Below are 26,175 nucleotides of genomic sequence, written 5' to 3' on the forward strand. Positions count from 1 at the left end.
CTATGAGACATTTAATACACTTAAACTACTTAACCTCTTTGTGTTTTAGTTACTTCCTCTGGGCAAACAGAAATAATAATAATAGGGTTATTGGAACATTCAGTGAGATAATACATAAAATACACTTAAAATAGTGCCTGCCATGTAGTAAGGATGAGGTATGTGAACTATATGCATAATAAATCAGGTTGAAGTATAGTCCATGGGACATTGTTTGCAAATGGGAAACAATCTAAAGGTCTATTAATGGTGAAATGGTTACATTTATTATAGGCTATCCATGCTGTGGAATACTATGTAGACCTTGTAAAAATTAAGCACATCTAGTTATGTTAATATGGAACTCTTTCTCTACATGAAAACTGAAAGTTGAAGGCCAATAATATTACATATGATATGATCACAATAATGCAAGGGAAAAAATCACAAAATACCCATTTAAAACAGCCAAACTTATAGTTAAATGTGTGTGTATGTTTGTATATACAGAGATAGAGAGATGTATACACAGGCAATTTTTTTAATAGTGGTTACCTCAGGGGAAGGGAAGTAGTAGGGAGATATTCTAAAGGTCTGATATGTTTATTTTCTATATTGTATTTATGTATAATCTATGGGATTCACTAAGAAAACTCTAAGGCAACCTTGTTCAATCTGTGGCCTGCAGGCTGCATGAGGCCCAGGACAACTTTGAATGCAGCCCAACACACATTTGTAAACTTTCTTAAAACATTATGAATTCTTTTGTGATATTTTTTACTAGGTCATCAGCTATTCTTAGTGTTAGTATATTTTATGTATGGCCTAAGACAATTCTTCTTCCAATGTGGACCAGGGAAGCCAAAATGTTGGACACTCCTGCTCTAAGGAAGTATGAGTATTGATTTTCAGATGTTTACTTTCTGATACACTGTAACATATGTACTTAGTATTTTTGGTTTCACCACTATTTTGTTGATTTTTCTAGTGTGTGGTTTGTGTTCTTGTCCTTCACTAACAATTAATTTAATGAGTCTCTAAATGATGATAAAAGCACACATTTCTGGTTATTTCCAGATAGCTAGCCAGGGAACAGCATCTTATGCTATTTTCTCATATTTCTGCAACAAACTTTATATGTGCCTTATTTGTAACATTCACCAACTAATACCATGTGTTGAAAGTTTTTTTTTTTTTTTACACAGACACATATATATATTCTCCATCTTCTCTTTCTCTCATTCTTTAATCTTATATATATCTGATTTTATATATATAATATATATCTAATCTGATATATATGAGATATATATCTAATCCGATATATATATAAGATGTATATCTAATCCAATATATATATAAGATGTATATCTAATCCAATATATAAGATGTATATCTAATCAGATGTGTATAAGATATATATATATAAGATGTATATCTAATCAGATATATAAAAAATATACATAATTCTAATAAAGCAATTTGAGGACAAAATTTATGCTGACTTAGCATTTTATTCTTGACAATATGATATTTTGCATATAATCATTACTTAATACCTCTTAAATAATATTTTAGATTGTTATATTTCTGTGTACAAAAAGGCATGAGTTTAAAAATATATACTCTGAGCAGACTATAGGTAATTGTATTACATACTTCTGAATAGACTACATGTAAGAGTATTATCATTTCCATCATCTAGCATTCTAATATTTTCATTACAAATATATACATAGTCCTTTGTCTCAGGAAATGGTCATCTCATTTCTGATTATCCTATAGAAGTTTTTCCCAGTAGAAATTTCTCAACCAAGATGCACAAGTACAAAGTTAGAATTGTTTCCTTTAAATATAATGATAAGAAAAAATATTTTAGACTACAGAAAAAACTTCTTCTTTTGTTCTCTTTGCTTTTTGAATATTTTTCAGACTTGGGATGTAGCTTTATCACGGACTGCTAGAGCATGGGGAAAAAAATGTTTGTTTGAGCATAATATTTATTTACAAGATGTACATATGGTCCATCCTAAATTTTATGGTATTGGTGAAAATATGTGGGTCGGCCCCGAAAATGAATTTACTGCAAGTATTGCTATCAGAAGTTGGCATGCAGAGAAGAAAATGTACAATTTTGAAAATGGCAGTTGCTCTGGAGACTGTTCTAATTATATTCAGGTATCTAATTTTTATTTTTGTTATTAATTCAAACACTTCTTAATTGCTTTATGCCTAGTTTTATTATGTTTCAAATTTGTACATAAACTCAAATAATAAAACTATTACATGTAATAAGATCACAATTTTAATCAATCTTCCTAGTCTTCAAAATTCCTACCATCCCATCTTTTATATGAACCATACAATTAAAACATTATTTTAAATATAGTAAACCTAATCTCCATGTTCAAAGATGAAAGTCACTTTCCTAAAAATAATGTACACTGGAAAAGGAGGAAAGAAACCAGTAAATAAAAATACTTTATGAATTATTGACTATAAACATACGTAGAAGATGCTTTTGCGCATATCAGTACACATACTACTATACAGCTGATTGATTAAAACATTTGAAATGCAAATTAATAGTATTATTTCACTGCCCCTGGTTCAATAATCCACCCTCACACTTTATACTCCAGGAATATTGAAGCACTTTTCATTTCAGGTACATAACCTTTGTTATTTTATACATCACATTGTTTAACAATAATTTATTTATATGTCTGATTCTACATGGAGGGCAGGGACCTTGCCTTTTCATCCATATATTCTCAACATAACAACATGACATTATTTAGGTCTGCAATAAATATTTGTTTCAGGGATCAAGAAATTATTGCATGAACTCCCACATTTATTTAAAAGGTAGTTTTTCAATCAATAGACTCTGATGTCACGTTTTATGTAGAACTTAACACTTTGGAATTTGTTCGTGTTGAACTCATGTCTTTCTCTTTCATCCAGTCATGCTTCAAAAATTTTTGCATCAGTTTCTTTTTCTGATCATTTCTTTCTTCTAGAAAGTTATAGTGATTCTCCATTGACTTGCTCCTATCAAACCTAGCCTCTTTAATATGACTTTAATACTCAATAAACTAACCAAATCTACTCCCTAACATAGTACTCTGTGTTTTTACTCCTTAATTCTATTCTCCTAGACCTTCTCGTTTCCTACATATGACATGCTTAACTTCTTTAACTCTTGCAGATATTCTATTCTTTATTCTTTTAATGTATCACCTTTTTAATGTCTCTTTATTTCTTTAAGAATCACACTTTTAAAACCACTAAGGCTTGAGATAAAAGAATGAAACAAGAATGGTTCCTCTTTCTTGCACAGAGGTTAACAAAACAAAACAGTACTTTTTGGTTCACTTGGAAGTATTAGAAATATTAAAGTTATACAGATAATTTCTGGAATGCCTTTGATTATTCCCATCTTTTTCACTCCAATTCAAGATCTGTTTCTCTTTTGTAGGAACCAGCTCTTTTATTTCATTTTTTAATGAAAAGGCCAGATTCTGTTTTATCCTACAATAGAATTTTCTTAACAAAGAGAAGGAGAAATGCCAATAGCATTCAATACTTCTCTACTCTTGTATCTCTTTTACTTTCCTATAATCGGATTGTCTCTCTTCTTCTCCCTTTCTTCCACAACTTCGATTTTTTAAAAACTTTTTCTCCTCTTTCTCATCTTCCTCTCTTCCAATAACCTAGAACTTTCCAATTCAACCAGAGGTTGAAAATTGGTTCATCAGGTGTGACTTCCTTTGGCTCTGAAGCATTATTCTGGATCAACAGTGTTCTCAAACAGTTCTTCCTAAGAATATGGTATTGGTAGAACCTATTGAAGTATTTCTCTAAATACAGTGTTGAAAAGGCTGCCCAAACTCCGTGGTAACTCTCTACATGTCTCTAAATGAAAATAGTTTATATTTCTTGAATTGCTTGGTGAAAAGTTCCATGTGAATGGAATATATTATTGTTTATAATATGAAAGTAAATGTTTAAAATTAAATTTTGTGTCTTTCTTGAAAATTTTATTTTAGCTTGTTTGGGACCACTCTTACAAAGTTGGTTGTGCTGTTACTCCATGTTCAAAAATTGGACATATTATACATGCAGCAATTTTCATATGCAACTATGCTCCAGGGTAAGTTACTTAAAATTAATAAAAGAATATAAAATAAATTCAGAATATTTCAAGGTAAGTTTTCCTAACTTTTAATATATTTTTATAAGTGTTTTTTGAACTATAAAATAATTAAATATAATACTTTACATTGAAATATTTTCAATTAATTTTATAATGAAATAAGTCATAAATTGGACATATTGATTTTACCTATACACTAGTCAAATATTACTTCCTAGAGTAACCTTAACTTTAGTATTATTTCACAATACTTCACTTAATTAGCATAAGGCAAATTATTTTCCAAAATAGTTTATTCTAAAATTTATAGTAAAAGTAGAAATAAAATTAGATGTGTTGAAATTTATTTAGTAAGAATTGTTTCAGGAATATGTCAGTTTTGTAACACGAAGAACACTTTTAATTGACCACCCCTTGGAGATTACATTATTAACTGGGACCTGTCTTATACGTATAAGGAATTGTAACGTCTCAGAGATTGAAAAGCACTTCAAACATCTTTTAGTTAAGCTATTCATATATGACTATACCGTATACCTGAGTACCTTCAAATGATGGAAAATAACTGCATCTCAAAATAGCTTCCATTTCTTGAGAGCTCTTTTGGAAAGTTCCAAGCTTTCTTACAGGTCAATATAATACTATAAATAATATTATTGTAACTTCCAAATAAGTTAGAAAATGTTTGAATTAACATCTTAAATAAACAGTAAGAATTGACTGCCTACCAAGATTGAGAACGAATTTCTGCCAAATAAAATGCTTTGGGACTAAACCAGAAAGAAAAATTTAAAAAGCAGTGATTACTGATTGTATCCCCCTGGCTAAGAAAAACAACAGAACTATGCTGTGCGTCAAATTAAACTCAGCTCTTTCCTGATGTTCTCATTAGCTCTTGCTAACTTTGAATATAGACATGCAAAATAAGTTTGGAATATAGAGTTGCAAAACATTTTAGGTGTCCTTTCACTCCTACAGACTGGAAGCATTGGGATACCTATTACATGCAGAAACTTTAAAAATTACTACTGATTGGTCTTGCAAATTCAAACAGAATTGTACACCGGGGAGGAGAGGGTTGGTAGAGGTTTTTCTGGGGCACAAATCCTCATTTATTCACTCAGCAAGTATGTACAGGCTCTGTCCTTTCTACTAACAAGACGCAAAAAGACACCACATTTAGTTTATAGTCTTGGCAGGGAGACAAACACTTTTTAATAAGTGAACACATAGATAAATAACATTTTAATTAGACAATAAAATATACTGTAAAAAGCAAGATTAGCAAATAGAGAATGACTGGTCTAGAAGATAGATAGGGTAGTCACAGAAGAAGGGTGTCATTTGAGCTGAAAACCAGATGTTCCAGGTAGAAGTATGTTCCAGATTGGAACATGTATAAAAATCTCAGAGATTGGAATGAGTTTAACATGTTTGAGAAAGGAATAACTGTGGTTAGAGGTAGGAGTTGAGGTGGAGAGTTAGATGACAGCTAGACCAAATATAATAACATATGTTATGTTAAAGATTTTGGAATTTATCCTAAGTAATGACAAAGCCATTGGAAGGTCTTAAGCACAGAGTGACATGATCTCATTTTTGTTTTGAAAAGAACACCTTAACAAAAAGATTACTGTGGCTGTTGGTAGAGAATGAAATATAAGGAAACAAGAGTGTAAAGAGGAAGTACAATTAGGAGGCTGTTTCCTGCAGTACAGGCTACAGACTGATATTTTGGATTAGGGTTTTAGCATGTGGATTGTTTATCGAGTTGGATAATGAATTACCACAAATGTAGTGATTTAAAGCAGCACCCATTTATTATCAAACAGTTCTATAGGTCATGAACCCAGGCATATTGTGGCAGGATTGTCTTCCCAGGGTCTCAAAGGCCAAAATCCAGATGTTGACTAAGTATTCACCTGGAGGATTGGAGAAGTACCTGCTTCCAAGCTTATTCAGGCTGTGAGCAGAATTTAGCTCTGTATGGTGATGGGACTCTTGTCTTTGTTTCCTTGCTGGCTCTTAGCCATGTGTTGTCTCTTCTTCTGGAGCTGCCCATGTTTCTTTGACACGTGGCCCCACCATCTTCAAGTAAGCAAAGGTATGTCAGAGCCTTCTCATGTTTCAAATCTCTGACTCCTCTTCTGTGACCAGCTACAGAAAACTCTCTGCTTTTAAAACACCCATAGGATGAGTCAAGGTCAACCTAGATAATGGCAATATTTTAAGGTCAGTTGTGCCTTATAATTATGGAAGTAAAATTCATCATATTCACTCTCCTGAGAATTATGCATGGCGTGTACATGAGGAGTGGAGGATCTTGTGATTCATCTTAGAATTCTGCCTACCATAGAATGGAAATGGTGAGGAAAGGTCTGTTTCTGGGTATATTATGAAGGTGGAGCTAATAATTCAAGCCAATTGGTTTGACTTTAGGGATAAATTGAATAAAATAATCAAGCAACACTGTGCCTATGTCTTTAGTCTAAAAAACTGGGTGGATGATGATTTCATTAACTTAGAGAAGATCAAAAGATATGTTTTCTATTTGAGTATATCAGATAGAAAAATCAATGTAGAAGTGTGAATGAATCATAAGAAGCAGATAGCCATATGAAAGTATGTGGTTGTTTTCTAAGTAGAGGAAACTTCTGGTATAAAGGCCCTGAAGTGGAAGTCACAGTGAATTAGATCAGCATGTGGGAGAGTGAATATGGAGACAATTTAAGAACTAAGTCCTGGGGCGCTACGCTATATCAAACTAAGGCAAAAGGGCTAGTAAAGGAGAATGAAGAGAGGCTAATGAGGTATGAGGGAAACCAAAAACCTGCTGGTAAAGTACTTGGAAGTCAAGTGAAGAACATGAGCTAAGAAGGCCAAACTGGTTAACTCTATGAGATGCTGCTGAGAGAATGAGAAATTGAGGAAGGAGAACTGACAGTTCCATTAGATGAGATGAAGTTATTTGGTGACCTTAATAAGAATAGTGAGTACAGGGGTCTCAGATGACTACAGTGATAAGATGAAGCTACTAGTTGTTGAAATTACCCTTTTTTTCTTGCTACTCTCCTATTGCATAGGCTTCTTTGTCTTGAAATTTCTGTTAAACATTTTTCCTTTGATACAAATATTGGCAAGTCTACCTTGAAGAATCTAGATTGGAACAGTTATCAGTCAACTCAGTCCAATTCTTATTTGATTATGTACCTAAAATAGACAATCACATTATCTCTCTTAAGGATAGTTGGTAGAAAAATCAATCCATTACAATATTATAAAATACTGGGTAGAAATGAATGTAAAAAACCAAATTGAAAATTAGAAGGTATAGTGGGATGAACTGTGCCCCCCCACCCCACCAACGTTATGTTTAGGTCCTAATTTCTAGAACCTGTCAATATTACTTAAATGGCAAAAGTGAGGATATTACCTAATATGGCAAAGATGTGGTTAAGATAAGGATCTTGAGAGAAGGTGTTTATTCTGGATTATTTGGGTGAGGGCTAAATGCAATCACATGTATACTTGTAAGAGATGGAGAGGAGGATTCAGCATTAGACACACAGAAAAGGAGGAGGCAGTGTGACCACAGCGGAAGCAGCTACAGTGATGCATCCATAAGCCAAGGAGCTAAGGCCACCAGAAGCTGGAAAAATCAAGGAACAGATTCTTAAGAGCCTTTGGAGGCAGCACAGCCCTGCCAACACCTTGATATTGGACTTTGGGCCTCCAGAACAGTGAGAGAATAAATTAATGTTGTTTTAGCCACCCAATTTGTGGTAATTTGTTAATATAGTTACAGAAAATTAATGCAGAATGGAAAAATAAAACAGACCTGGCCATGCATACAGAAAACAACAAGTCAAAGCAACCTTGAAAATTTTTCTCAGAAACACAAAGGTGAAGAATAGAGGTCAAAATATATATGAAAAAATAAAGGAAATACGTATGGCATATAAATCTACAAACTGGTGTTTCTAAAGAATAGAGAAGAGCCAAGGAAAGAGAAATAATAAAGAAAGAAAATGTTCCTAATCTACAAAGGTATCTGTATAAAGATTAGAATACTTTATAATGTAACAGAAAAAAACTGAAACAATATTTACATATAATTATTTACTAGTCCTTATTTTTCATTTTCAAAGATAAAAACTCACACATTTTAAGTACAATTTTAAAAAGTAAAATAAAACAATATTAATTTGATTACTCTAAAACTTAAATATTAGAAAAGACACAAGGATGACCATAAGAATTTATACTTCATTGATAGGTAATGTTATTAACTGAGCTAGGAAAAGATATAGAGTGGAGGGAAAATAACTGTTTTATTTTTAGGCATGTTGGATCTGCAGTTGACTACAGGACCTTTCATTTAGTTAAACATAATTTTGTTGTAAGTGTGCCAAAGACATTGCACATTATATTTTATGTAATGTAATTTATAAATATTTCCCCAGTTTGATGTTTAACTGTTGACTTAAGATGCAATTCATTTTTGTCAAATCGTATTGTTTTGTTTTACTGTAGAAACAAAAGTAGCAGTTTTTTTTTCATGGGTTTTGAGGTTTGTGTCATGCATAGATAAGCTTTCTCAAAATATTACTGCTATTTTTAATTATCTTATATTTTCTTCTAGCAATTCTTATGTTATCCATTTTGCTTCTGTACATTCTGTAAGCTGGTATAAGAATATCTTGCTTAAAATAACTATAAAGACTGGACAAAACATATACAACAACTGTTTTTAGGCATTAGGAAACAACCAGTGTGGGTCTTTGATCTCTTCAAATAAGAAAGAACTCAGTGGGAGTCACATATTTGTCCCAGTTTTCTCCCTGAAAGTGTTTCCCAAACCGTAGCCAGAGAAACAGAATCCAAGCAAAGAATGTGTATTTTGCTGGGTAAAGGAGATATCAGTGTCTGTCAGTGCTGAGGTGTTTGGTATTTGGGACCAGAATCTCAAAGAGGAGGAGGCTTCAAAGAAGAAGCCCCCCGAGTCTATGTAAAAACTTTCTGCAGGTCCTTGGCCAACTCTTTAGCTGCGCCTCACAAAGCAAGATGCTCAATGGATTAGCGGGGACCAGTTATTCAGAAGCTGAAGATCTGCACAGATATTTCAGAAGCTCTACAGTGCTGAGAAGATAGATAGAGTTACAGTTTGGGCCCAGCCAAAATGGAGAGTTGTTGGTTAACACCCTGGGCACTAGCTTGTGGACTCAGAAAGGCCATGCCCTAAGAGTAAGAACCATACCCAAAGACTAAGCCCACCATAGGAATAAGGGAAACAGTAATATAGACCCATCTAATCCTAAAACCAACCCTCAACAGGATGGCAGTTATCTGCCAGTAATTTCACTGTCAGACAAAGCAAAACTCACCATTTTTTTAAAGGAAGCTGATGTAATGGTTAATTTTATGTGTCAGCTTGGCTAGGCTGTGGTGCCCAGTTGTTTGATCAAACCAGTCTAGATGTTACTGTGAAGGTATATTTCAGATGTGATTAACGTTTAAACCAGTAGGCTTTGAATAAAGCAGATTATCTTCCATAATTTCATTGAGCTTCACCCAATCAGTTGAAGGTCTGAGGTCCTTTCAACTTTTAAGAGAAAAATCTGAGGTCTCCAGAAGAGAAAGGAATTTTCCTCCAGACTCCCTCCTTCAAACTCAAGACTGTAACATCAGCAGTTCCCTGGATCTCCAGCCTGCCAGCCTGCCCTGCAGATTTTGGACTTAAACCAGCTCCCATGAGCCAATTCCTTAAAATAGAGTCTCTCTCTCTCTCTCTTGCTCTCTCTCTCTCTCTTTCCCTTTCTGTCTCTCTGATGTGTGTGTGTGTGTATGTTTATACACATGCATATACATCATATTGGTTATATTTCTCTGGAGAACTTTAATACAGATTTTGGTACCAGCAGTAGAGTTTGAGGCCACAAAGGACATATTCAATTAGATCTGCTGGATCTATGGCCCAAATGGCTGATCAACTTGTGTGACATCCTGCACCTGTTGGTGCCTTCTCTTGTTCTAGGCCTCACTCAAAAGTAGAAGCTTTCAAGTCACTCAGTAAATGCGCTGCAACAGCACACCCAAATGAGGAATATGTTGCCTCCAAATCCAAAAAGGCCTGCTAAGTTTTTTTTGCCCCTTGTTTGATTACAGAAGGAGATAAATGCAACAACATATCTTTCACCTTAGAAGGGACATCTCAACATGCAGCATACCACTGTACCCTAGAAACTTCACTGAGGTAAAAGACCCCTGGATTTGTGTCAGATATTGAACCTGAATTTGATCAAGCCTCAAAACCTAACTACCAGAAATACAGGGAATACAGAAAAACAAGGTAAACAGCATCACAGTCGTATAGTCACCCAAGTCCTAACACCTAAGACTTCAAAATTTGACCTTATTTGGAAATAGGGTGATTTGGGGTGTAATTAGTTAAGATGAGGTCATAGTGGAGTAGTTTGGGTCCCTAATCCAATGTGATTAGTGACTTTATAAGAAGATGGAAATGTGGAGATACAGAGACATAGGGCTAATGTCATGCAAAGAAGGAGTGATGTGTCTACAAGCCAAGGAACACCAAAGATTGCTGACCATCACCAGATGCTAAGAGAGAGGCATGGAGTGAGTCTCCATTGGAACCCTCAGAAGGAACCAACTGTGCTGACACCATAATTTTGGACTTTTTGCCTTCAGAACTGTAAGACAATAAATTTCTGTTGTTTTTAAGCCATCTAGTTTGTGGTACTTTGTTACAGCAGCCCGAGAAAACTAATACACAATGATAAAAACCAACAAGTATCTCCCATAAAATTCAACCAAGTTCAGCTTCCCTTCCCAATTTAAAAAGAAGCTAACAAGTGAAACTTAGTAAAATTAGGGAAAAATTCTTCTTTTCATTAAAATGGTGTTTTTAAAGAACCCTCAAACTAAAAGGTATCATATTTAGTGGCGATATCTACAAGAATTGCCATTAAGGTTTTAAAAAGATAAGAAATATTCATTCTGGCCGGGCGCAGTGGCTCAAGCCTGTAATCCCAGCACTTTGGGAGGCCGAGGCAGGCGGATCACAAGGTGAGGAGATCGAGACCATACTGGCTAACACGGTGAAACCCCGTCTCTACTAAAAATACAAAAAATTAGCCGGGCGTGTAGGCGGGCGCCTGTAGTCCCAGCTACTCGGGAGGCTGAGGCAGGAGAATGGTGTGAACCTGGGAGGCGGAGCTTGCAGTGAGCTGAGATCGCGCTACTGCACTCCAGCCTGGAGGACAGAGCAAGACTCCGTCTCAAAAAAAAAAAAAAAATATATATATATATATATATATATATTCATTCTATAAGAACCAATCAACATACCAGTGTTAGTGAAGAAAAGCAAATCAATGCAATTAGACCCAAGAAAGAAATAAAGGGCCTAAATGAAAGATGAAAGCAGATACTTATTATTCAATACTGAAGAAACCCAAGATTCCTCATTTTTAAAACTAATAAAAATAATATAATTCAGCAAATCAGCAATTTATAAAATTAATCTTCAAAGCTTAAGAGCTTTCCTATCTATGAAATTATGAGTTGGAAAATACTATAAGACAATATGTATAAAAACATAAGATATATCTTAAAATTTTACAGACTTAATATGAAGAAAATGTTTAAAGTTTACTAAAATATTTAATAGAATTTTTAAAATGGAAAGACATACCATGTTTATAGATGAAATATTCAGTGTTTTAAAGTCACTTCAGTCTTTATCATTCCATACACTTAATTCAATTCAGATTAAAATTTTTAATCAATATTTTTATAAGTTGATATAACTGAATAGCATTACAATTTATATGAAAAAAGAACACTGATATATAATTAGGCAAAGAAGGTAATGAATAACAAGGGAAGTTATAGCTACCAGATTTCAAAATATGTTATGAAGCTGCAATAGTTAAAAGGCTAAAATATGGGCATATGAATAGATAGAGTTATTGTGTTATACAGGTGAGGGTCAATAAGTAGATCCAAATCCATATGTAATGACTGTGATAAAGTTGGCATTTAAAATCACTGGTTAAAGTATTTAAGTAATGGAATTAGGAAAGCCTACTGGCTGGATAAAAGTAAAACTGAGTTTTTCACTCATCTTAGAGAAATAAATTTCTAATACATAAAAGACTTAAACATTACAAAGTGAAGTCATGAAGGCTATATTAGTGACTTTACTTACAATTTGGAAGGTATAAGGACTTACCTATCAGAACATTAAAGTCCAGAGACTATAAAGGAACACATGTATGAATCTGAGTATAGAAAAAATTATTTATTAAATAGGGTATCCTTTCCCCATTGCTTGTTTTTGTCAGGTTTTTCAAAGATCAGATGGTTGTAGATGTGTGGCGTTATTCCTGACTCCTCTGTTCTGTTCCATTGTAGTATAGTTTGAAGTCACGTAACATGATGCCTCCAGCTTTGTTCTTTTTGCTTAGGATTGTCTTGGCTATTCGGGCTCTTTTTAGTTCCATATGAAATTTAAAGTAGCTTTTTCCAATTCTGTGAAGAAAGTCAATAGTAGCTTGATGGGGATAGCATTGAATCTATAAATTCCTTTGGGCAGTATGGCCATTTTCACGATATTGTTTCTCCCTATCCATGAATATGGAATGTTTTTCCATTTGTTTGTGTCCTCTCTTATTCATGTCCTTTGCAGGGACATGGATGATGCTAGAAACCATCATTCTCAGCAAACTATCACAAGAACAGAAAACCAAACACCACATGTTCTCACTCATAAGTGGGAGTTTAACAATGAGAACACATGGACACAGGGAGGGGAACATCACACACCAGGGCCTGTCAAGGGGTGGGGTGTGAGGGGAGGGATAGCATTAGGAGAAATACTTAATGTAGATGATGGGTTGATGGGTGCAGCCAACCACCATGGCACATGTATACATATGTAACAAACCTGCACATTCTGCACATGTACCGGAGAATTTAAAGTATAATTTTATTTTTTATTTATTTATTTATTTATTTTTTGAGATGGAGTCTCACTCTGTCACCCAGGCTGGAGTGCAGTGGCGTGATCTCGGCTCACTGCAAGCTCCGCCTCCCAGGTTCACGCCATTCTCCTGCCTCAGCCTCTCCGAGTAGCTGGGACTACAGGCGTCCGCCACCACGCCCGGCTAATTTTTTTGTATTTTTAGTAGAGACGGGGTTTCACAGTGGTCTTGATCTCCTGACCTCGTGATCCGCCCACCTCGGCCTCCCAAAGTGCTGGGATTACAAGCATGAGCCACCGAGCCTGGCCTAAAGTATAATTTTAAAAATTAAATGAAAAAAAGAAGAGACAATAGAATGGATAGGGAGAAAATAGGAGAGAAAATAGACATGACATCTCAGTGAAATTAATGAAGCAGTGTGGCAGGAGTAAATAAATGAACACACTGGAAGGAAGATAGGAGATTATAGCCAGTGAGTGAAATGTCTGATTTTGTGAGTTCAGAGGTGGAGCTGTTTTAAGAGGTAACAGGATCCAGAATGTAGCTATAAAAGTGACAACTGTGGAGAATTGGGAAGCATTTTGGTGGTAAAGATATCTAGTAATGGAAAAACCAAGTTATTAGATGAATTATCCATATGAATGTTGTGATCAAATAGGTACCAACTTCTGAGAAAATGAAAAATGATTGACTAAGAATGATGTGTCAGGTGCCAAAGTCTTCAGTGAATAAAGAGGCATGATCTGAAGGTAAATATCTCTCTCAAGGAGGATTAGAGGATGGCACAGCTAAATAATATCAACCTTAAAGGAGCTTTAACTATTTAACTGTTTTAACTGTTTTAACTGTTTAACTGTGATCCACAGTCCTTTAGGTGCAGGATATGTTAAGTGAAGGGAGGAGACCTAGCCAACAAAATTTTACAGAAAGTGATATAAATAAAATAGCTTTGCACATACAGGGATAATTTGAGAGAAAAAAAACAACAGAGTTCATACTTTCGTTGACCTTGAATAGGCCCAGGAAGTAGTCATGGAATTTTTGGCAAAGACAAATATATTAGATGTTGCAGAAAGACAGCCAGATGGGATCTCTGTTATAGTTTATCTTCCTTGCTGCTGCCTACACTGTATTTCTCTCAAACTTATTGGAACCGATTCTTCTTGGAAAAAAATTAGTCTTCTTGGAAAACCTATAGATCTTCCAGAAACAAACTAGAAGCCAGTGTTGTGGTGATATATAAGAAGTAGTGAAAAATAAAACAAGCTGTTGTAAGTAGTCTAGTTTTTCTGGCTGTATGAGATGGAAAAATCGACATCTGTTTCATGCTCTTTGGCTCTTGTTCTGTGAATAATGTACAGACTATGTGAGTCTGGATGGAGAACTTTGAAGAATCTGCCTACAAATTGTAATTGCTAGATTGTCAAGCTATGGGCTGGATTACCTCCTTGATGAACAAGGCGTTGGCAGATATGAGTCTAGTGTAGGCAAAGAAAGTTTCTACCACCGCCAGAATTGTGCTCTCATTTTGAAAGACTGTGTTTCTATTATAAAGTTTGAATAATGGTCTTCTAATGAACTTGGGGTTGGAAATGGGTACACTTGTCTGTTAGGCCGCCCAGGTAACATGTCCTTATCTAGGATCTGGACGCATGCTCTATAGGTAGCACTGTAATGAGGCTATGGCCAGATAGAGGCTAACAAAAGTTCTAGAAGACTATGTTCAAGAGTCTTGACTTGGTCTTGATGAACCACTGGTCTGCTTCTTAGAAAACGCAAATTTTCTAAGGCACTGCCAGGGCAGCTGTGAAATTTCAGTGGACTTTGCTGCTTATAGATAGTTACCTATTATTTCCTTCTAATCTGGCCCAATAATTCCAATTAAAGTTGGGAGTTGTGCTGTGGATTTAGACTCAAGTAGATTTAGGTTCACTTTCTTAGAAACTCAGAACTAGAGGAAGATTAACATAGGGGAGAGTATTAGCCTGACGTTTCTGGCTGTCTAATAGAAATAATGATTATAGAACTCAAACCTTTGAAAGAGGGGACTCATTGTAGTCTACCACAATGTGGATTTATTTATTTTCAGTTTTATGTATGTATGTATGCATTATTATATTTGTTTATTTGCCTTCCCACAGTTTTTCCAGGCTACAGATATCAGACATTATGATCTTGGGGTGATGGACATATGCTCTAGTTTTCAAAGGCAGTTTTTATAGTGAGTAGCTTTTTACTTAGGTATAAGGACAGAGGTCCCCCATCCTTGGGACCTTAGGAGACAATACATCTGCTTTTGTGTTGGAGGCATCTGTTTTGGTGAAAAAGGGTTGGGACAGGAAAAATAGATCAAGGTGTAGCTAAAGGTGATTAGGTCAACTCTTGAGTTTCTGCTCTGGCTGGGTTCTAAACAAAATGCATTTCTTTCTTGAAATAGTTGGATAATAGAACAGTGTAATTGAAGAAGTGATATATGATCTACAAATAACCACAAACCTCTGGATGTTCCTGATGGACTTGAATGCTTACAATTCAAGGGTATCAGATGCCTTATTGGGTATCACCCAAACTCTCTGATTAAATAAGATATATCTGAGAAATGTGATACTCAGGTTTTTGAATATATATTTATTAGGCTTGGCCATTCTTCTAGAAGGCCTAATAAGGCCTAACCAAGGACTTGAATAACGAGTGTTTGTTTTTATAGCTCCCAATTATATACCAGGTAAATAGGCAATACTGATTAAATTACCAGGATTAATGATGCTGCCCCCACTCAAATGTATCTTTTCCCTACTTGTTTTCTCTACCTTTCTTATCCTAGATCATTTATTTAAATGTCCCAATTTAAAAGTACTTTAGGGCCTTTTTTCTCATTTAGCTGTAGGCAGTTGATGTAATTATTTCTTACTTCTCTCTTTAGCTCTGTACAATGGGTTAAATCAACTTTGTAAACTCCCATTTATATTTATTTGCTTCTTTATAAATTTATGTGTTTTTGTATACACCCCCAAAATAATTCATGCAGATGAGTCTTTGGGACACAAGCATTTCAGAATTTTGTAAACTCTACAGATACTTAATATATCATTTCTATGAAACTTTTTATATATTTGGGCCAACCAGAAAGCAATTAATTATAAAACATTCTATATCATTTATTTTTAAGTTTTATTTATTTATTTATTTGTTTATTTATTTATTTATTTTAGAGACAGAGCCTTGCTCTGTTGCCCAGGCTAGAGTGCAGTGGCACAGTCATAGCTCACTGTGGCCACAAACTCCTGGACTCAACTGATCCTCCCTCCTCAGTATCCCGAGTAGCTGGGACTACAGGCACGCACCATGCCCAACTAATTAAAAAAATACATATTTTTGAAGAGACGAGGTCCTGCTTTGTTACCCAGGCTGGTCTCAAACTCCTGGTCTCAAGAGATTATCCCACCTTGGCCTCCCAAAGCACCAGCATTACAGGTGGGAAAGCTACCCCACCCAGCCTACATCATTCTTTTTTTTTTTTTTTTTTTTTTTTTTGAGACAGAGTCTTGCTGTGTCACCTAGGCTGGAGTGCAGTGGCCCATCTCAGCTCACCTGCAAGCTCCGCCTCCTGGGCTCACACCATTCTCCTGCCTCAGCCTCCCAAGTAGCTGGGACTACAGGCGCCCGCCACCGCGCCCGGCTAATTTTTTGTATTTTTGGTAGAGACAGGGTTTCACCGTGTTAGCCAGTATGGTCTCGATCTCCTAACCTCGTGATCTGCCTGCCTCAACCTCCCAAAGTGCTGGGATTGCTGGGATTACAGGCATGAGCCACCGCACCCAGCGTACATCATTCATTTTTAAAGGATACATTTTGCTATAAACTAAAACGAAAGAAGCTTTAAAACCCATTCTTATATTTAATTATAATACTTTGTTTCTAGGGCAGGGGAATTCGTTTCAGAAAAGACTGCTTCCTGGGGGAGAACAAAAGGGAAACATTGAATCTCTAATTAAAGTATTTCCTAAAGTCCAGTTCCTTAACTCGCCTTTTTAACCTGATTAAAAATTAGTAACTATATTATTTAAATTACATGTAAAAATGGAAGCTTATTCTAACTAAATGTTTTCTGCTTTTTTGTTTGTAGAGGAATGCTGACGAGAAGACCTTATGAACCAGGAATATTTTGTACTCGATGTGGCAGACGTGACAAATGCACAGATTTTCTATGCAGTAAGATAAAGAAAATAACTTAAACATGAAAAAAATGCATAATGGATTGGACAACAAGAAAAATAAGTGATTGAACACTAGTTTTTTATTGTCATGTTAATATTATTCCTTTGATCAGAATGTTACTATTATGTTATCAAAGGATGCTTGACACAGTATCATCTTTAGATTTTTCTAAACTGCAGAGCCTTTTCTGTTCTATCTTAACCCTATTTCTTCCCCTGAGGACATACCAGAGTGTCAGAAAGAAGGAATGAGAACTAACAGTTATACCCTGAAAAAGCTTCACAGTTTATGCCCAAACAGCAGCCTGTTTGATAATAACTGCTTTAAAGGATAGTATATTCCAAAATATTTATGAAGTAGCACATATTTAATGCCCTTTTCTTTTAGTTTTTCCTCCAAAAAGCTGAAATCTCCAAATATTTCTAAAGTAAAAAGTAGAAAATATGTTTGATTACATTTTTCTTTTAGTTTTTCCAAACATGAGGGAATATACCCCAAAAGTATAACTATAGCTAAAATACGTAATGCTTAGAGGAATATGGTAGGAGATAAATTTGGATAATAAGTAAATAGCATATTATGTTGTTTTTTAATTATTATACTTTAAGTTCTGGGGTACATGTACAGAACGTGCAGGTTTGTTACATAGGTATATACACGCCATGGTGGTTTGTTGCACCCATCAACCCATCATCTACATTAGATATTTCTCCTAATGCTATTCCTCCCCTAGCCCCCACCCCCTGATAGACCCCAGTGTGTGATGTTCTTCTCCCTGTGTCCATGTGTTCTCATTGTTCAACTCCCACTTATGAGTGAGAACATGCGGTGTTTGGTTTTATGTTCTTGTGGTAGTTTGCTGAGAATGATAGTTTCCAGCTTCAACCATGTCCCTGAAAAGGAAATGAACTTATCCATTTTTATGGCTGCATAGTATTACATGGTGTATATGTGCCACATTTTCTTTATCCAGTCTATCATTGATGGGCATTTGGGTTGGTTCGAAGTATTTGCTATTGTGAACAGTGCTGCAGTAAACATACGTGTGCAGGTGTCTTTATGGCAGAATGATTTATAATTCTTTGGGTATGTACCCAGTAATGGGATTACTGGGTCAAATGGTATTTTTGGTTCAAGATCCTTGAGGAATCACCACACTATCTTCCACAATGGTTGAACTAGTTTACACTCCCACCAACAGTGTAAAAGTGTTCCTATTTCTCCACATCCTCTCCAGCATCTGTTGTTTCTTGACTTTTTAATGATCACTGTTCTAACTGGCATGAGATAGTATCTCATTGTGGTTTTGATTTGCATTTCTCTAATGACCAGTGATGATGAGCTTTTTTCGTATGTTTGTTGGATGTATAAATGTCTTCTTTTGAGAAGTGTCTGTTCATGTCCTTCGCCCACTTTTTGATGGAGTTGTTTGTTTTTTTCTTGTAAATTTGTTTAAGTTCTTTGTCGATTGTGGAAAAGAGACAGGGTCTTGCTCTGTCACACAGGCTGGAATGCAGTGGCATGATCATAGCTCACTGTAACCTTGAATTCCTGGGCTCAGGTAATCCTCCTGCCTCAGCCTCCCAAGTAGCTAAGACTACAGGCATGTGCCACCATGCCCAGCTAATTTTTTTTTTTTTATTTTTTTCAGAGACAGGATCTTATGTTGCCCAGGCTGGTCTCGAACTCCTGGCCTCAAGTGATCCTCCTACCTCAGCCTCCCAAATATATTATGGTTTTGTGCTGAAGAAAAAACAGAAACAAAAACTAGTGGACAGTTTTACTATAACACCATTGCAGGGATGCATCCACCCTAACATTTCTGCTCTTGCTTCACTTGAATCAAGATGCAAACTCTTGCTCTTCCTCTTTTCCTTGTCTTTCTTTTTCTGAGAAATTCAACCCTAAAGTCACTGGGCAGGTCAGGGGAATGTAGTCATCTACACAGAGGGGCATCCAGAAGTGATATGTTAGAGCCTAAGCAGCATAACAAAGGATCCACATGAGATGCAGTGGGCATGGAAAGGAAACCTAAGCAAGGTGAGGATGCTGTCCACATAGAGATGTGGCCATGTGTGGGAAGTCACAGCCCTCATGGAATGAAGTAACTGTCCATACATGAGGTTTGGGGTATCAGAGCCAGAGCAGAATAAAAAGATGTCTGTGCTGGGATGACTGAGTATGTGGCATCTGTGCCCAGGCAAGGTGAGGAGAGCATCAACTTGGGATGGAAGGGAGAGTCTGAGCCAGTGAGGAAGGCATCCCTGGGGGGATGGTCTGGCAGTGGTTGTTGGAGGCCAAGAATAATAAGAAGAGTCCATGTTGGAGTGGGCTGAGAAGAGATTTCAGAACCTAAGCCAGTAAAGGGGGCATCCATACTTAGGGGCAATCACACATGAGGTGTCTGAGTGCAAATTAGGTGAGGAAAGTTTTAATGTGGGGAAGATGACTTGACATGGGTGAAGTCAGGGCCCAAGTGGGGTAAGGAAGGAATCCACACATGCAGAAGCCCAGAGCTGGGTTTCAAAGTCTGAGCAGGGTGGGAGGGTGTCCCAGCATAGGGCCAGCCCCTAAGTTGGCCAATTAATACAAGACAATTTTTCAGCATAAACATATTCCAAATATTACATTGGACAGACTTATACTAAAACAATATTTATTGATTTCTGAGATTCAAATATAACCTGACATCATTTATTTTTATTTGCTAAATCTGAGTGTCTAAGCAGAGTGAGGAAGGCACCTATGTGTGCTAGGGGCTAGAGACAATGATGGGAGATCAGAAGCATACTGGGTGATTGATCAAAAAAATAAATTAATTAAGTATAATGGGGGCTAGTTTTCTCACTGTCAGAAATGGAATACAAATATGTAAAGGAAAAAAGTAAGCATGAATCTTATGGTGGTGAATTGGAATTATAAGTGTTGGAAATTAAGAATTTTAATAAACATATATACAAATGTGTATATATACACAGATAGAACTGTAACTATGGACTCAGTTTCAACATGTGAATAATTGTAGGGCCTCAAGAACAGAACCAAAACAATAGAACAGAAAATGCAACTAGAGAGAGATATACAGATACTTAAGTAATAAAACAAATTTTACAGAAATAAAAATACTTGAATCTAAACATTGAAAGTGCACACTATGTGCCGGGAAAAAGTGACACAAAATAGTCAACACAGTAGACATAGCCTAGTAAGTTACTGGACTTCAGTGGAAAAGAAAGAATCTTAAAACATCCAAGCAAAAATGTAAGATCAGTTATTAAGAAGTTTAACAGTCTGGGTTGAATCAGAAAAATAGTCACTCTAAGCATTTTAGCAATAAAGTATTTAACATAGGAAATACAGTTTAGCTGAATACTGTAAACACTAAGGGAGTGAAGGTCAGGGAAGTGGCCACAGTAAGGCAGAGAAGTGGCAACAAAGCAGATAGTTCTCCATTGTATTATACCAAGAAGCCACTGTGAAACTCACATTGATCCATCTTACCTGGCCTACCATCACCCCCGGTGGTTGCTTTTCTTATATCTTTCCTATTTCATTTGCATTCCCGTCATTGGCAAACTCTTACCTGAAGCTATACGGAGAAAATAATTCACAGAACTGTACTTCCTGGTTTCAGCTCTACAATACAAAATTGACTTCACACTCATGTGGTAGTAATGCTGCTTTGGCAATTGATGTTCTCACGTAAAGCGGGAAAATTCAGACTGGCTTCAAACTTCTCTACCATAACAGTAAATGCTAAGCGATGGTGGAATGATGCCTATATACCCTTAATAGAACAGGGTTCTATTAAGAACCCTTAATAGAATGGGGAAAACGTCTCCAGGATATTTCAGAGATCTTCATGGCAGCCACTCCCATCACAGGCCCAGAGGCCTAGGAGGGAAAAATTGTTTCATGGGCCAGGCCCGGGTCCCCGCTGCTCTGTGTAGCCTTGGGACACGGTGCCCTGCCTCCCAACCATTCCAGCTTAAGCTGTGGCTCAAAGGAGCCAAGGTACAGTTCAGGCCATTGCTTTAAAGGGTGCAAGCCCCAAGCCTTGGTAGCACCTTGGCAGCATCCATGTGGTGTTAGGCTTGCAGGTGCATAGATGACAAGAGTTGAGCTTTGGGAGCCTTCGCGTAGATTTCAGAGGATGTATGGAAACACCTGGATGTCCAGGCAGAAGTTTGCTGCAGGAGTGGAGCCCTCATGGAGAATCTCTACTAGGGCAATGCAGAGGGGAAATGTGGAGTTGGGGCCCCCACACAGAGTCCTTACTGGGGCACTGCATAATAGAGCTGTGAGAAGTGGGCCACCATCCTCCAGATCCCAGAATGACAACTTGCACCATGTGCCTGGAAAAGCCACAGGTACTCAATGCCAGCCTGTGAAAGCAGCCACAGGGCCTGAACCCTTCAGAGCCACAAGGGCAGAGCTTCCCAAGTCCTTGGGAGCCTACCCCTTGCATCAGCCTTGGATGTAAGACATGGAGCCAAAGGAGATTATTTTTGAGCTTTAAGATGTAATGACTGTCCTGTTGGGTTTTGAACTTTCATGGGGCCTGTAGCCCCTGTGTTTTGGCCAATTTCTTCCACTTGGAATGGGAGCATTTACCCAATGCCTGTACCTTCATTGTATCTTAGAAGTAACTAACTTGCTTTTGATTTTACAAGCTTATAGATGGAAGGGACTTGTCTTGTCTCAGATGAGACTTTGAATTTGGACTTTTGGGTGAATGCTGGAATGAGTTTAGACTTTAGGGGACCCTTGGGAAGGCCTGATTGTGTTTTGAAATGTGAGAAGGACATGAGATTTGGAAGGTGCTGTGGCAGAATAATATGGTTTGGCTCTGTGTTCCCACTCAAACTCATCTCAAATGGTGATCTCCAAGTGCTGAGGGAGAGACCTGGTGGGAGGTGACTGGATCATGGGGACAGTTTCCCCCATGCTGTACTCATGATAGTGAGTGAATTCTCATAAGATCTGGTGGTTTAAAAGTGTTTGGCAGCCGGGCGCGGTGGCTCACACTTGTAATCCCAGCATTTTGGGAGGCTGAGGTGGGCAGATCACGAGGTCAGGAGATCGAGACCACGGTGAAACCCCGTCTCTACTAAAAAAAAAACACAAAAAATTAGCCGGGTGTGGTGGCGGGCACCTGTAGTCCCAGCTACTCAGAGAGGCTGAGGCAGGAGAATGGCATGAACCCGGGAGGCAGAGCTTGCAGTGAGCCCAGATCGCACCACTGCACTCCAGCCTGGGTGACAGAGCGAGACTCCGTCTCAAAAAAAAAAAAAAAAGTGTTTGGCAGTGCTCACTCTCCCTCCTGCCACCATCTAAGACGTGCCTTGTTTCCCCTTCACCTTCCACCATGATTTTAAATTTCCTGAGGCCTGCTCAGCCATGCAGAACTAGGAGTCAATTAAACCTTTCCTTTTCTTTTCTTTTTTTTTTGAGACAGAGTCTTGCTCTGTCACCAGGCTGGAGTGTAGTGGTGCAATCTTGGCTCACTGCAACCTCCACCACCCCGGTTCAAGTGATTATCCTGCCTCAGCCTCCCAAGTAGCTGGGACTAAAGGCAAAACCTCTTTTCTTTGTAAATTACCCAGTTGCTCAGGTAGTTCTTTATAGCACTGTGAAAATTGACTAATACATTTCTCAACCCAAATGAGCAGAAGAAAGGGAATTTATTTCTTAAAAACTATTATTATCTCATTGGACTAGTTAACTAAAAATATTGAATGCCAGGGTATAGAGCTAACTTTGCCATCTGGGAAATTAAGAGCAATTGAAAGCTTCTGAAAATAAGAATTAAATGAGGAAAGTGAATAGATTTCTAAGATTAATTAGGAGTTATCTGTGGGGGAAAAGAGAAATGAAAATAAGAGATAGTGTGGAATCCTAGAATGTTGGAGCTGGAACAATATTTTAAGGGCAGAAGTGGAGAAATGTATGCAAGGTCAATGACGTAAAGACAGAATTAGCACTAGAATGCATATCTCTTTACTCATACATTTCCATACTTTCTGTAGCAGACCAGGCTGATTTCACTAAAAGAGAAGATATTGTACTTTAAAATTGGCTACTGATTGGAGGGAGGACATCAAAGATAATGCCTGAGAACCAGGAGAAAGTGACACTATTATTGGGAGATTCTTATTTTTTAGAGAAGGAAGAAATTTTATCTAATTTTTGTGGACTTTCTTTTTCTTTCTAGGTAATGCAGATCGTGACCAAGCCACATGTATGTATTGTTGTCCTTTATTTCTTGAACAATTTAACTACTTTATGTGAAATCCAGCTTTCAATTGCTTCTTTGTTTACAGATTACCGATTTTGGTATCCAAAATGGGAAATGCCTCGGCCAATTGTGTGTGATCCACTGTGCACATTCATTTTATTATTGAGAATATTATGTTTTATGCTGTGTGTCATAACTGTTTTCATTGTACAGTCTCGGTTTCCAAATATCTTGTTGGAACAACAAATGATATTTACCCCTGAGGAATCTGAAGCAGAGAATGAAGAGGAGGAAAAAGAGGAAGAGGAGAAAGAGAAAGAGGAAATGGAAATGGAAATAATGGAAATGGAGGAGGAAAAAGAAGAGAGAGAGGAGGAGGAGGAGGAAAATGAAGAGAGAGAGGAGGAGGAGGAAACACAAAAAGAAAAGATGGAGGAAGAGGAAAAATAAGAGTAGAAAGAGGAAGAAAAAGATGTATCACCAATATGAACCAAAAGTGTCATACAAAAAAAGACAGACAAAAAAAAAAAGTAAAACACTGAGTTTTAACAAGAAAGAAAATATGCAAACCACCATTGGAATGTTTTTTATTCCCTTCTCTCCTATACTTATTCAATAAATTTAAATTTGTAAAACAAAGAAACAAAAGACATATAAGGTGGGCTCTTTGACACTAAGAACAGATAAAGACGTGACAAGAAAAACACTGAAAAACATTTGACCAGTCTAATTAATCTTAAGATTTCACTGTGTTTTTCTAATAAAGTAGGGAATTTTCATTTTCTAAACATGTTTCCATCTCTGTGCTTTAAATAGTAAGGTGCTTAAGATCATTCCAAGTTCAGAACAACCATTGAATAGAATTTCTATTTTTTCATTTTTACTGTTACTGTCATAGTTTTTATTGGTATTAGTGGTATTTTCATGTGATATTAAGGTATCTAATATTATTATCTGTCTTTGTGCTTTTTGGAATAGTTTAAGTGGTACCTGTACATCCTGCTAGGATGCAAACATTATTTATAATTCATGTTCAATATTTCATTAAAGATTTGCTGTAATTTTCTGCCACCAAGGGCTAAGAAATGCCAGAATTTTAGTTAGTTGTAGTAGAGGAATCTGGGTGCTTCCAAATTTATATGATAAAATAAATAAATTTTTAAAAAATTATTAACTTGTTATTCAATATGTGTAGTAAAAGTTCACAGATTAATAAGATAACTACTTACCACTAGTAATACTAATAAATGAACTAAATAATAATACCTAGCATAGGAGATTTCTTTAGCTATAAAATAAATGGATAGTACTAGATGACCACTAAGACCTCTTCCATCAATGAATATTCATGGATCAACTTTGTAAAGGAATCAATAGTAGTTGCGAAGTATACTAAGAAAACATCTGAGGGAAAAACCTGATTCCCATGAAAATATCCCTGAGCTCAGCACCTTATATGGCAAAATTATAAATACCTTTTATTACTCAATTTTAAAATAGGCAAAAAGCAATGTATAATATTTTTCCAATTGCCATTCCATGCTCAGCTGTCTTATTGTCGCACACTTATTAGAACTCAGTGTGACTGAGATGTGAAAGGTTAATATAATTCTATTTATGACAGGGACTTAGGGAACTTACTCTAATTGAGAATCAGAGTCTCAATAAACCTGAAGGTTTAAGTGAAAGAAATGACATTGAAAGAAAGAATAACTGCATATCTGATGTTTTCAAATAAAACAATCTCTGTTTTCCAATATTGATAGAATATTGTGTTCTAGGCCGGGCGTGCTGGCTCACGCTTGTAATCCCAGCACTTTGGGAGGCCGAGGCGGGTGGATCACAAGGTCAGGAGATCGAGACCACGGTGAAACCCTGTCTCTACTAAAAATACAAAAAATTAGCTGGGCGTGGTGGTGGGCGCCTGTAGTCACAGCTACTCAGAGAGGCTGAGGCAGAAGAATGGCGTGAACCCGGGAGAGGGAGCTTGCAGTGAGCCAAGATTGCGCCACTGCACTCCAGCCTGGGTGACAGAGCGAGACTCCATCTCAAAAAAAAAAAAAAAGAATGTTGTGTTCTAGAGCTGTATTTCTCAATGTGTGGTTCCACTGAGGGAAAGAAAAAAAAAAAAAACCTAACATAGCCAAATACCTCAAATGTTATAAGTGCTATGTGTATTAACTCTGTTGTTCTTTAGTTGTATCAATATTCTGTTAAAAACCATTCCTAAGTAGGGCAAGATGAGAATTATATTAAAAAGCCCTAAGCTATCCTCTTGGATTTGAGTGTTTCTGTTTGGTTTGTTTCCTTTGCTTTGTTTTTTTTCAAAGAGCTCCTCTTTGTAGAAATTAGATATTTTTCTATCTATGAAGTCAGCCTCTGTTCTGCCAGTCCCCTGAGAAAAAGCCTTAGGTAGAGAAAAGGGCTAGTTCTCTACAGTGGAATTATTTATTATTATTACTGTACATTTGCATTGTACTTCATAGCTTCCAAAATCCTTTCATGTAAGTATTTAATATTCAAAACCATTCTTGTGGAGCTGGCATTGCTTCTATTTTTTAAATAAGAAAACTGAC

At 36.6% G+C, this 26,175-nt stretch overlaps 1 protein-coding gene across 1 annotated transcript in view; it reads left to right on the forward strand.

Annotated features, from left to right (window-relative positions):
• The window catches only part of LOC129459345 (GLIPR1-like protein 2), a 43,011-nt gene extending 17,132 nt beyond the window's left edge, over positions 1 to 25,879 (forward strand). The window contains exons 2-6 of the mRNA XM_055235975.2: positions 1,912 to 2,157; positions 4,032 to 4,135; positions 17,270 to 17,355; positions 23,576 to 23,602; positions 23,685 to 25,879. Coding sequence (XP_055091950.1) covers positions 1,912 to 2,157; positions 4,032 to 4,135; positions 17,270 to 17,355; positions 23,576 to 23,602; positions 23,685 to 24,049 — 828 coding nt within the window. The 3' untranslated portion in view covers positions 24,050 to 25,879. The remainder of the gene's footprint in view (positions 1 to 1,911; positions 2,158 to 4,031; positions 4,136 to 17,269; positions 17,356 to 23,575; positions 23,603 to 23,684) is intronic.
• Positions 25,880 to 26,175: the final 296 nt, after the last annotated feature.

This window comes from Symphalangus syndactylus, chromosome 13, assembly GCF_028878055.3.
Source record: "Symphalangus syndactylus isolate Jambi chromosome 13, NHGRI_mSymSyn1-v2.1_pri, whole genome shotgun sequence".
Taxonomy (NCBI): domain Eukaryota; kingdom Metazoa; phylum Chordata; class Mammalia; order Primates; family Hylobatidae; genus Symphalangus; species Symphalangus syndactylus.